Consider the following 12,382-nt stretch of genomic DNA (forward strand, 5'->3'; position numbering starts at 1 on the left):
CGAGGGCGGCAGGCGAGGCCCGGCAGGCCCTGTGCGCGGCCTGATCGGGCGGACTCTGGTGAGCGCGGCCGGGCGCGCAGGGTCTGCAGGACCCGGCGCGGCCTGGCCGACGGCGCGTGGCCGGGGCTGGCGGGCGCGGGCGAGCGCTGCCGGACGGGCGCCCTGGCGCGCAGGGTCGGGAGGACCCGGCGCGGCCCGGACTGCAGAGCGTGGCTGAGTCTGACGGGCTCGGGCGAGCGTGGCCTGGCGGGTGCCCTGGCGCGCAGGGTCGGGAGGACCTCGCGGGGCCTGGCCGGTAGCGCGTGGCCGGGTCTGGCGGGTCCGGGTGAGCGCGGCCTGGTCTGGCGGGCCCGGGCGAGCGCGGCCTGGAGGGCTCGGCCTGGAGAGCGCTGTCTGGAGGGCCCAGCGCGTGGTCTGGCGGACCCGGCGTGGTCTGGCGGCCCTGGCCTGGAGACCGCGGTCGGGTGGACCCGCCAATGCCTGGCGGGCTCGGCAAGTGCGGTTTGGTCTGGCGGGCCCAGGCGAGCGCGGCTCGGTCTGGGGGGTTCGGCCTGGAGGCTGCGGTCGGACAGGTCTGGCAGGCCCGGGACGCGCGGCCTGGTCTGGAGGACCCGGCCTGGAGAGCGCGGCCTGGAGGACCCGGCGTGGTCTAGTCTGGTGGGGTCTCGCCAGTGCTGTCTGGTCTGGTGGGCCCGGGCGAGCTCGGCCTGGTCTGGCGGACCCGGCCTGGAGAGCGCGGCCTGGAGGACCCGGCGCGGCCTGGCGGGCCCTGGCGAGCGCGGCCTGGCGGGCCCGGGGCGCAGGGTCTGAAGGACCCGGCGCGGCCTGGCCTGGAGAGCTCGGCCTGGTCTGGCGGACCCGGCCTGGAGAGCGCCGTCTGGCGGGCCTGGCGCGCGTGGCCTCGTTTGGAGGACCCGGCCTGGAGACTGTGGTCTGGAGGGCCTGGCGCGCACGGCCTGGCGCGGTCCGGAGGACCCGGCGCGATCTGGCGGGCCCGGTGAGCGCGAGCTGGTCTGGCGGGCCCAGCGCGCGCGGCCTGGTCTGGTGGACCTGGCCTGGAAAGCGTGGTCTGGAGGACCCGGCGCGCGCGGTCTGGCGGGCCTGGCGCGGTCCGGCTGGCCGAGCGCGCGGTCTGGAGGACCCGGCGCGGTCTGGCGGACCCGGCCTGGAGAGCGCGGTCTGGAGGACCCGGCGCGGCCTGGCGGGCCTGGGCGGACGCGGCCTGGTCTGGCGGGCCCTGCCGGGAGACCGCGGTCTGGCCGGCACGGCGCGCGCAGCCCGGTCTGGAGGACCCGGCCTGGAGAGCGCGGCCTGGAGGACCCGGCGCGGTCTGGTCTGCTGGGGCCCCGCCAGTGTGGTCTGGTCTGGCGCGCCCGGCCTGGAGAGCGTGGTCTGGCGGGCCCGGCGCGCGGTCTGGAGGACCCGGCGCGATCTGGCGGGCCCGGCGAGCGTGGCCCAGCCCATTTGGCGCCGTCCTCGGGAGCTGGCCGTGGGCCTGGCGTGCTGGCCGCCGCCCCGCAGTCCTCGCCCGGCCTTCGTCCGGGGAGGACGGCCAGGCTGGCCGGGGTGCCGCGGGAGTCCGCCGCGGGGGCGCTGCCGCGATATACCGCGGCCTCTCGCCGAGTGCCGGGGTGGGCAGTCGGTCCTGGCCAGTAGGCGGAGGAGCGGGCGGCAGGCAGGCTGGACTGGCGGGCGGGTGCGGTGCCGATGGGGCCTGACGCTGAGGGACGCCGCTGTCCCCAGCGCCGCGGCCGCGGAGCTCGGCCGGTCCGTCTCGGCTCGAGGCCAGGGCCCGTCTGGTCTGCGCGCAGGGCGAGCCCAGCAGTTATGAGGCGCCCCCGGGAGCTCTGGGCACAGGGCCGGATGGGGCCGCCGCGTCGGGGGGGGGGACAGAGGCGCGGGGGGAGGGTCTTTAAGGTGGGGGGCTCCCCCCGCCCCCTGCCACAGCCCGGAAGCGCCCCCTTCTGGCGGCTGCACACGCCGCCTCCTGCCGGCCGAGCCCGCCCCGCCACCTCCTGCGCCCCGAGTCTCCTGGAGCGCGGCGCTGCAGGGGCTCGGGAGGCCCCGCCCCGTCACCAGCTTCCCTGGCCACGCCCACAGTGGGCGGAGCCGCGGGGCGCTGTCCGTGGTCCCAGAGCCGCCTCAGGCCTCTGAGGCTGTTGGGTCTGGAGAGGAAAAAAAAAGATTTTTCAGAGCGATCTCCTGGAGTTTTAGGAGCGGAAGAACGATCCTGGCAAACCTTTGCCGCGGTTTAGACAGGAAAGGCAGGGAACCGCTGTACTGTTAAGTCTGGTGCTATGGGGCCTGAAAGCCATTATTATCTCCTCTCCATTGGCGTCTTAAAATTTTTACCCCGTCCCCTCTTTTTTTTTGCTTTTCCCCCTGCTTAAAGATCTCCGGTGTAGGTATCAAAGTAGACCAGTTGTAATCCTGAGGTCATGACACTCATCATTAGTCTGTGAACTAATCTTTTTTTTCCATTTTGTTTTTTAAATTAGTTGTTTTGGATAATGCAATGAAACCCCTCTCTCACAAAATCTAGGACCTTGACAATAACCACTCTGTCTCCATGCTCCTGTCTCTCTTCACTGGAGGTGATCATTTGCCCACATCCTGTATACCAACATTTCCTTTCTTTCCTCTCTCACTGTAGTCAGAGTCTGTCTGGCTGTGTGGTGTTTTTTAACTTAATAAAAAGTGTATATCATACAATGTGTAGTTTGGGGGGAGCTTACGTGGTAACAGCATATTGCTAAAAGACAGCTGTATTGTTGTCTTTCCCTGATTTATTCCTCTGATTCCTATGTTGTAGTATTGTGTAGGTCTAGCAGGGTTAATTTATCCACTCTTCTTTTGATGGGCATTTGAGTTGTTTCCAGGTTTTCACTAGTGTGAAGAACACGAGATATTCTTTCACGTGTCTTGTTATATATATATTTATTTGTGGCTTTCGTTTATGTATTTACCTAAGAGTTGACGAGCTAAGGAATAGGGTATGTGAATGTTCAGTGGTAGGACTCAGTGCCATGACAACTTATGTACCGGTTAAACCAGTTCATACTTCCTCCTGCAACACAGGAGAGCTCTAGGCTGTCTCTCCTCCGACATTTGGTGCTTAATTTTTGTCCATCTAATGACTGGGCTTGGTATGCCATGTGGTCTTGATCACCAGTGATGTTGAACATCTCTTTGTATTATGAAGATGTTTTTCTTCTGTCTGATCATGTCTTGCCCACTTCATATTAAGTTATCTATCGCATGTGATCAGTTCTTTCCCTCTAGAAGCTTTAGAATTTTCTCTTTGCCTTTGAAATTGAAATCACCATGCTATGACTTGGTGTGGGCTTTCCCCTTTTTCCTCTCAGCGTTTTCTCTCAGAGGTCATTCGTTTCCTTTTCTTTCCTAAAATTATAAAAAATGATTTTGTTTTTGTGTGAGTATATATATTCTTGATGCTAGTTCTTTGCCAGCTCAATGTATCACCAAATTTATAATTTGTTTCTGTTTTCCTCAAGGTACTTTTTGATGAGTGTAAACTTTTAAACTTAATAAAAGTCAAGTTTAAAATTTTTGGGGGTAGTTAATGCTTTTGAGATTTCAATATTTTGCTGCATTAGGATTTAAAAGATAACTATGTATATATTTTATTAAGAGAATTTGGTTTCTCATGTTTATATCTTTTAATCCCTTTAGAGTTCATTTTTGTATACAGTGGTTTAAGTGGGGATTCAGTTATCTTTTGCCAGTACCGATTGCTATTTTGTTTCCAGTTTTATCTACTGAACAGTCTCTCTGCTCACCGACTTGATACCTTGTATATCAAAGTTTGACTCAAGAATCCAGGTGTCTGTGCTCTCTGTTCTGGTGTCTTGATCTCTGTTCCAGTCTGTCTGTTCTTGTGCCAACTATAATCACTGATACTATATAGATTTTTTTATTATAATAATATCTCAGGCAAACTGAGAAGTGATCACCCTATTTGTGGACTGTTCTAAAAATTTTTTGTTTTTACAGTGTGTATGTATGAAGTTATAAAAAGGATTTCATCAGCCAAACTATATATTCTGATTTATGTTTTTGAAGATCAGACTGGTGCAAGATGGGGGGGGGGGGAGGGAGGATGGTGAGGGACGAGACAGGAGTTGGAGGCAAGGGGCCCCGTTAAGAGGCTGTAGCCAGAGCACGGGAACCAGTGGTTACAGTCGTCGTAGAGATGGAGAGACATGGACGGATTTGAGAAGAAGGTCAAAGTGCTGGAACTTGCCCATGTAGACAGATGAGAGAAAGATAGGACTTAGTGCCATTTTGTGTGGGGCTTGAACAGCAGGAGGTGGGGTGAGGATGGCATTCCTGAGACAGAGAATTCTTGGGAAAGGGCACTTTGTAAGCTTATAAGCTTTTCAGATGAATTATAGTGCCATTTTTAGTTTGCTCGTACTTGGAAATAGCTTTTGGTTATGAATGTCTTCTAGCTTGTTCATGCTCTTTTCTCTCCGAATAGGTGACTCTCTTTTGAAAACCGCAAGCAGATCTCTTCTGGAATTCAACACAACAGTGAACTGTAAGCAGCAGAATCACAAAATTCAGAGTAGCATCACCTTCTTATGTGGGAAAACCTTGGTGAGTCCGTGGAGAGTCACTTCATAATCTTTCTTTTAAGAATATTTGTCCCTAGGGCGTTCTTGCTGTCCTGGTATTCTAAGACAAGTAAGTGAGTAAAATGAAAAACTCAAGCGAACAGATAAACAGAAACCCCAACCAAATGACCATCATCATTAAAAACCAATAAGTAAACAAATCCTAAGCCTATAGTTACAATGTTTAAGTGAAACTTGACCCACATCCTGTGTACAACGCAATGTAAAGATTAGTGTGTTTAAACTCAAAGCTCTGTTTAATGTTTATGCTGCTGGCATATTTTTTTTTTCTTTCTGCATTTTCTTTTGATAGTTTTCAGGGCAGCGTGTTTGCTTCTTAAAGTGTGTGTGTGTGTGTGTTTTTTTTTCTCATTTACATTAAATTGGACAAACTGACACCTATCAAGAAGAAACCTTGGTCAGTGGGTAATGGGGTGCCCAACTTTCGGGGTATTACTAGTGTTGAAATGGAACATAATTGTTTAAAGCATGACATTTGTCCTCACTGTCTGTATATTGTATGTGATATTTTAGTTTTAATCTTTACTCTTTAGAAAGGGACTCTCAGCAAACGATTGCTAGCTTTTAGGAAAAACGACTTGTGTACATGTTCTGTGAGTATTCTATAATCAGGGTAAGAATCCAAGTGTTTAGAAAAATCAGATAGAGTGACGCTCATGTGGCTACCAGATTGCTTTAAAATACAATTTTTAGAATTTGGTGCTGTGACTGTTGCATTTTAAAACCATCCTGTCTTGCGTGAAGAACTTGAAAAATAACTCAATATTGTTAATTTTGGACCAGATTGTCCGTTGCACTCTTGTCCATGTTGAAACTTTGGGAAATAATCTGTTTGCAGTGGTATGAAATCTGGAGGTCTGAGTTACAGAGTAAGCTGTCGTTTGAATTTTAACTAACTTTTCTTGAGGAATTCTGTGTTCATGCTACAAGAACCAGAATTTGCAGAGCTCCTTAGACTTCCTCAGGGAGTGTAGGGGTAAGTTCCCGCTGGGTCTTATCAACCAGCCACACCGTGGTCATCGCTGGTCCCCGTCTGTTAGAAGGGGCCCCCCGCTCCAGTGTGGGGGCGTTTAAGGAAGGCCGGTGTATGAGCTTGGTCAGGTCCAGATGGGCCTCCTCCGTCGGCTTCCAGGAAGCATGAGGTCACATTTTCTGGCTTTGGTTTTGTTGGCGTTTGGTTCAGAGAACATTTGGAGTTTGAGAGTGGAAGGTCTGCAGGGATTACTTCCCATGAGCTTACTGTACTTGCATAGCTGGGGCCGGAGAACAGTTTTGGATCAGTTAGAGCCAAATTCCATCATGATTTTATGAAGCTTTTGTCTCAGAAGTTTTGAGTTTGGGAACTTCTCACTCGGCTGACCTTGTTAACTAAAACAGTTGTGTGTTACTACTCTCCCCCCACAACACACCCACTGCTGCTAGTTTAAAATTTTTCGTTAGCTTTCACGGTTTCTAACTTTAGAAAAGGAGCACTTTACAATACGTGGTGTGCTAACTTATTTTTACTTCTTTTAAAAATAGGGAACTCCCGAGTTTGTAACTGCAACAGATTGTGTGCATTACTTCGAGTGGAGGACTACTGCAGCCTGCAAGAAGGATATATTTAAAGCAAATAAAGAGGTAACAGGGGCCCTTCAGGGTTACATGTTTGTGAAGTACATTCTGGGACCTTCAGTGTTTGAAGTACAGACACATACCTTTTGAGGTAGAAATCTGTTTTTGGTTTTCAAACTCAGTTTAAACAGAGAGACCATACGATTTGGGCTTCCCTGATAGCTCAGATGGTAAAGAATCTGCCTGCAGTGCAGGAGATCCAGGTTCGATCCCTGGGTTGGGAAGAACTTCTGGAGAAGGAAACGGCAACCCACTCTAGTTATTCTTGCCTGAAGAATCCTATGGACAGAGGAGCCTGGCAGGCTACAGTCCATGGGGTCACAAAGAGTCAGATGTAACTGAGCAGCTGACGCACACACACACTGTGTGATTTCCTTGATAACTTTTCCTGGATGGTTCTTACTTTTAGGACAGGGTGTTTTAAACATACAGGACAGACTGGAAATGGAATGGCTCACTCATGTAGAGCAAGTGATATCCTGGTTTCTGATGCCATGCATCTCAAGAACTAAGTCTCAAGCTGACTTTGGGGTTTAGATCACCACGCTGCCTGCAGAGACCATCTCCTTGGCCTGGGAGTGGCTTCTAAATGCATCTTGGATCCAGGTCAGGTGTGCCTGGCCCTTACATTTGTTGCCAGCTCACCTCAGAGGCCAGATGACTGTCACTACTTCCCCTGTTTCTCTGGTATCTGGCACGTGTTCCTGGTGATCGATGAAGCACCATCCTCTCTAACCTACAGCTTCTGACTTTCCCTGGCAGTGGAGGGGGCAGAGGGCCCTTTCCTCTGCAGTTCTCCCATCCCACCACCCCGGGATTTCAAGGTGGCTTTCCTTTGTTCACCCAGGCAATAGTCTTCCTGGGTTGAGTATTCTCTTTTTTCTATATTCGTTTTCTGTTCTGTAGAGTTGAGTTCAGAGACCCTCTTAGGAGCTAGGAACTGGGAGTGATCAGTGATGGGAGTAATCGGTCATTTACCTGATGGCCTAATACGTTGTCATTTAAGAAGGGCAAAAAGAGACGTTTGTATCTTTTTTTTAAAAAGCCATGTTAAGTTACAAATACTGAGCTATCACCGATTGTTCAGATGCGGCCGTCTCTAAAAGAAAAGCTAGTCGGGATGCTGCCTTGTGTGTAAGGAACGTTCAATGGGAAGGAAGAAGATACAATGAAATAACACTAGGAGGAGATGGTGTCAGATTTAAACTTTGCATTTAAAAACTTAGGTTAGACTCTTTGCCAGTATTTCGTTAGCGGCAGGTAAAGCATCCTTGAACCAGTGTGAAGTGCCTTCTGCTTTCCTGAGAGACCCCAGGCCCCATGGAGGTTCTTGCGGACTCTGACTCTCCAAGCGATAGTTATCACCCCCATTTTTCCTGTTTTAACCGAGTCTCTCTTTTACCTTGCTTTGCTGAACTGACAGTTGTCTCCCACCACCTAAAGAGTAATTACTTCCCCAAAGAAAGAAACGGTGGCTTGTTTTTGGTTTCCTTTGTGTTTTTAGGTCAAAAAGTCACAGACTACATCCTCTGTTTGTGCAGCCTCAGACCTAGGATTGTTTTTTTACATTTTTATAGGATTGTTAAAAAAAAAAGCCGAGAAGAATACACAGCAGAGACCTACGTCACTCACAAAGCCTAACATGTTTACAGGACGAGGGTGCTGACCCTGGACCTGAGTCGTTTTGCGGGGTGGAAATGGGGAGATTAGAGCCTATGTTTTTCTCAAAAGTGATGTTTAACTTCTCTTAGAAGCTGATCGAAAGATGCAGGGGGAATGTTGATTTGCTCCCAGTGACCTTTTCTTTGGGACTGGTTGGCGGCAGGGCTTTTATCTGTTGAGTTTTCCTCCCTGGAGGGGCTCAGTGTCAGGAATGTCATTACATTTTGAAAACGCTGTTGTGTTCAGGGGGCCCATAGACTGAAGGTGTGGAGGGCATCTGCTCTGCCTTAGGTATGGACAAGTAGATAAGAACACAAGAGCCTGATGCTTTCCTGGTGGCTCAGTTGGTAAAGAGTCTTCTTGCAACGTGGGAGACCCAGGTTTGATCCCTGGGTAGGGAAGATCCTCTGGAGAAGGGAATGGCAACCCACTCCAGTATCCTTGCCTGGAGAATCCCACGGGCAGAGGAGCCTGGGAGGTTCAGCTCATGCAGTCCATGGAGTTGCAGAGAGTCGGATACGACCGAGCCCCTGACACACACAAGAGCCTGATGGCTGCAGCAGGAGCGTTGCTCTCACCCCCTGCAAGTCATAGGAAAGCGTCTTCCCTCTTCTCTGTCTTCAGTAGGATTCGATTGCGTCGTATAGGCTATAGTATAACTTCAAGGATTATATTAAATGTAGAAACACTCATCATTCCTCTTTAAGAAAAAACAAACCTAGGCTTGGTTTAGTGGCCGTGTGGTCTTCATCTCCACCCGTTATTAGTGTCTGCTCATTGCTTCTGTTGGTTTGGCTTCATCGGATTTAGAATGGAGTGATGGGCAGAGAGCACGGGGCGGGGGTGGGCTCCAGAAAGTGCCGTCTAAACCCACCCGCGTCATGCTTTGCTTAGTGGATCCCGGTGGAGTCCTCTTAGATCGTAATTTCTTTACAAGATTGTGGACGCGCACCCCCTACCATTCCACCCCTAGGGAACACAGAAAACGCACTCCTGGCAAGTGCGTGGTCCTAGCGGCGTTGCATAAATATGGTTAATGTACAGAAGCACACCGTTAACAAGGGTGACTCAGTGTGCTGTGTGTGGAGCTGGCAGAGACCCCCTTTGCCGGCCGCCGCATTCCCGGGGCTGATGAATGTCTCCATTGCTCGGCTCAGCGGAGCAGGAAGTGGGAGGACTCTCCCCAGGAGCCTTGCTTGTTTTTCCGACGCTCGCTCCAATTCTGGGGGGCGCTGCGTCGGGCGTGTCTCCTGTTCCTTCCTGGAGTCGAGACACAGCCAGCAGTTGCTTGTGGCCGTGAGCCGGGGCGGGGGCGGGGGTGGGGTCTGCAGGCCTGGCTCACGGAGATCCCTCTAGCCTTGGGGTGACACAGAGCTAGTTTGAGGCAGGTGGCCCCCCTCCCCGCCTGCTGGGTGCTGTCCTGCTCACTCTCTTCATCTCGTAGCTGAAAAGTTGCTTCTTGTCTCCTGTCTCATCAGTCAGCCCAATTCCATCCCCCTCCTCTGAGTTAACACATTTCTGTTGACTGTATTACTCTGCTAGGGGCTGCAAGCTTTGAATTTGCAGGATCAAGGGCGTGGGTTACTTCCACTGGAGCTTTGTCACGGTCTGCAGTCATCCTGCTCTTGCACTTCGATGGCCTTTCGGCAGGACGTGGTGCCGTGCGTGGGTTCTGCCTCCTGCGCTCGGCCCGCTCTGTGCCTGTGCCTGCCCTCCTTGCTGGCACCTAGCTGTCGGGTCAGTGTCACAGGCAGTGGTAGCTTTGCTCTAAGGGTCTGGTTGACATGAGTTTGGGTCCCCCTCCCCCACCTCCGCCGAGGGGGTGCGAGTCCTTGGGTTTAATCCAGTAGCTCTCTCTGAAGTCTCTGCAAACAGAACAGGGGAAGAGGGTTAGTGGGTCAGAGCATTCCTGCAGGGTTGATAGCATCTTTCCGAGAAACATTTAAAAGCTAAACATTAACATGAAGCAGTTAACCTTTGTAAATGAACCTGCCTGTGAATAGCTTCACTTTTCCAAACGAACAGTTTAAGGAAAATTACCCACTGGAAATGATGAAACAGACTATCGATCCTTTGAAATGATTTGCAGAGAACATGAGTTTTTAGAATATTTCTTGGCTAAGGCAATTAAAACGATGTGGTATATTACTTTGCAGCTGAGATTTGGGGGCTGTTTCACATAAACTTGGTGACCAGGCATTTACTCAGGGGCACACCTGTGGGCTTGGCTGCTTTGCCTTCAGACTTTGGTGGAGCTTGGAAAGCACAGGGTCTTGCCCGCTGTAATGGGTTTCATGTGTAACCTTCCCCCGGACCCCTTTTTCCTCCCCTCCACCAGTTTTATTGAGGTGTAATTCACAAGTAAAATTGCATATATTTGAAGTGTACAATGCAGTGGTTTGGTTTAGTCCTTGATTTTTTAAAAACAGAAGGCCATTCATTTATAGAGATGAGAGAATACGTGTGAGCTGGAACCCAGTGGGGCTTCCCTGCTGACTGAGATGGGAAAGAGTCTACCTGCCAAAGCAGAAGGCCTGGGTTCAATCCCTGGGTCAGGAAGATCCCTTAGAGAAGGGCATGGCAGCCCACTCCAGGATTCTTTTCCTGGAGAACCCTGTGGCAGAGGAGCCTGGTGAGCTACAGTCCCTGGGGTGGCAAAGAGTCAGAGGTGGCTGAACAACTCACACACACTCAAAGCGTGGGCCGGATGCCCAGAGGAGGAACTTCGGGCTCTGAGCCATGTCCTAAGCCTTGCTTGGGGCCGCAGCAGTGACATAGCCCCCGTCCTCAGGAGCTCACTCGCACGTTAGCAGGTGGGGGTGTCTGGTGACAGACACCAGTGCAATGAAGGAAAAGGGTGGGGGAGGCGCAGAGAGAGTGGGAGATGTTGGAAAGGCCACGCCAAGCAGGCGACGCTTCCCCCGGGGCCTGAGCAAGGTGAGAGGGGATGCCAGGAACTATTCCAGGCAGAGGCAGCGTCACTTTCCTGGGGTGAAGTGCCCCTCGAGGCCAATGTGACTACGTGGAGTGGTCCTCAGGGTTGGAGACAATGGAGAAGCTGGGATTGCACCCTTGTTGCGATGGGAAGCGGCCCCTGGTGGATTTTGAGCAGAGTGATGTGACTCGAGGGAATTTTGTTTAATTTTTTAAAACTTTTTTTTTTTTAGTTTTTCCTTTATAAGCTTTTTATTTTATATTGAGGAATCGCTGATCAACATCACTGTGATGGTTTCAGGTTGAATAGCAAAGGGACTCAGCCATATATACACGGGTACCCATTCTCCCCCAAACTCCCCTTCCATCCAGGTGGCCACAGGACATTGAGCTGAGTTCGCTGTGCTGTACAGCAGGTCCTTGTTGGTCCATTTTAAATTCAGCAGGGTGTACATGTCGATCTCAAACTCCCTAACCCGCCCTCCCTCCGTCCTCCTTCCTGGCAACCCCTAAGTTCATCGTCTTAAGTCTGTGAGTCTGTTTTCTAAGTCAGCTCCGCTGCATCGTGTCTTCTTAGATTCCACACAGCAGGCATGTCATAGAATATTTCTCCTCTGTCTGGCTTGACTTCACTCGGTATGTGACCATCTCTGGTGACTCGGTGGAATTGTTAAAGGGTTGATCTGGTGGTTGTAGAAATATTGGCTCAGAGTTGGGTACATGGAAGCTGGAACCTAGAGGCCCCCTTAAAAGAGATTATTGCAGGCAGGAGAGGACTTGCTGCCAGGGTGATGTGAGGTGGTTGCTAAGGGAGGGTAGGGACAGGGAGCCATGAGTGAGCACCCTGGTGGAAATGGACCAGGTGGCGGGGAGGGAAGGGGCAGGCAGGAGATGCTCACGGGAGCAGCCGGAGCCCTGCAGGCCTTGATTATGTGGTCCTCGGGGGCCTCACTGGAAACCCTGAGGCATGGAGCCCGGTGTCATGTGGCAGAGGTCACAGGCTTTGCCGTGCCCCTGCCCACCCCCCCCCCCCAACCCGAAGGCGTGTGTGGAAGCCCCTTCTTCTCCCTTCTCTCTCCCAGGTGCCGTGTTACGCTTTTGACAGAGGGCTCAAGAAGCATGATTTAAACCCACTGATCAAGACCAGCGGTGCTTACTTGGTGGACGACTCTGACCCGGATACATCTCTGTTCATCAATGTCTGCAGGGACATAGGTCTGTGTCTGAGGGCATCAGGGGTGGGAGTGGGGGAAAGATTTATTCAGAGGCTTCAGTGCCTTTGCCCCAGCACCGTAGGGTTCCCGTGGCTCCAAGAGGAAGGGGTACATCCCTTAGCCACCAGCCACATCCCGTGTCCCGGCTTCCCAGCCCCTCCTGTGGACCAGGGGCAGAGCCAGCATTCCAGTGCTTCATCCTTGCTTTCCAGCTGCCCGGCCGGGCAGAGAGCTCATCCCCTTGTCCACTTTCAGAGCGGGCCTTGGCTTGCCCAGGGTCTCGGGATGGGATCCTGCTCG

At 52.1% G+C, this 12,382-nt stretch overlaps 1 protein-coding gene across 1 annotated transcript in view; it reads left to right on the forward strand.

The window, feature by feature from the left end:
• Positions 1-12,382, forward strand: part of IGF2R (insulin like growth factor 2 receptor) — a 102,565-nt gene that overhangs the window by 23,980 nt on the left and 66,203 nt on the right. Inside the window, 3 exon segments of the mRNA XM_068984901.1 lie at positions 4,502-4,620; positions 6,180-6,278; positions 11,951-12,083. Coding sequence (XP_068841002.1) covers positions 4,502-4,620; positions 6,180-6,278; positions 11,951-12,083 — 351 coding nt within the window.

This window comes from Capricornis sumatraensis, chromosome 13 (genome assembly GCF_032405125.1).
Source record: "Capricornis sumatraensis isolate serow.1 chromosome 13, serow.2, whole genome shotgun sequence".
In the NCBI taxonomy this organism is placed as follows: domain Eukaryota; kingdom Metazoa; phylum Chordata; class Mammalia; order Artiodactyla; family Bovidae; genus Capricornis; species Capricornis sumatraensis.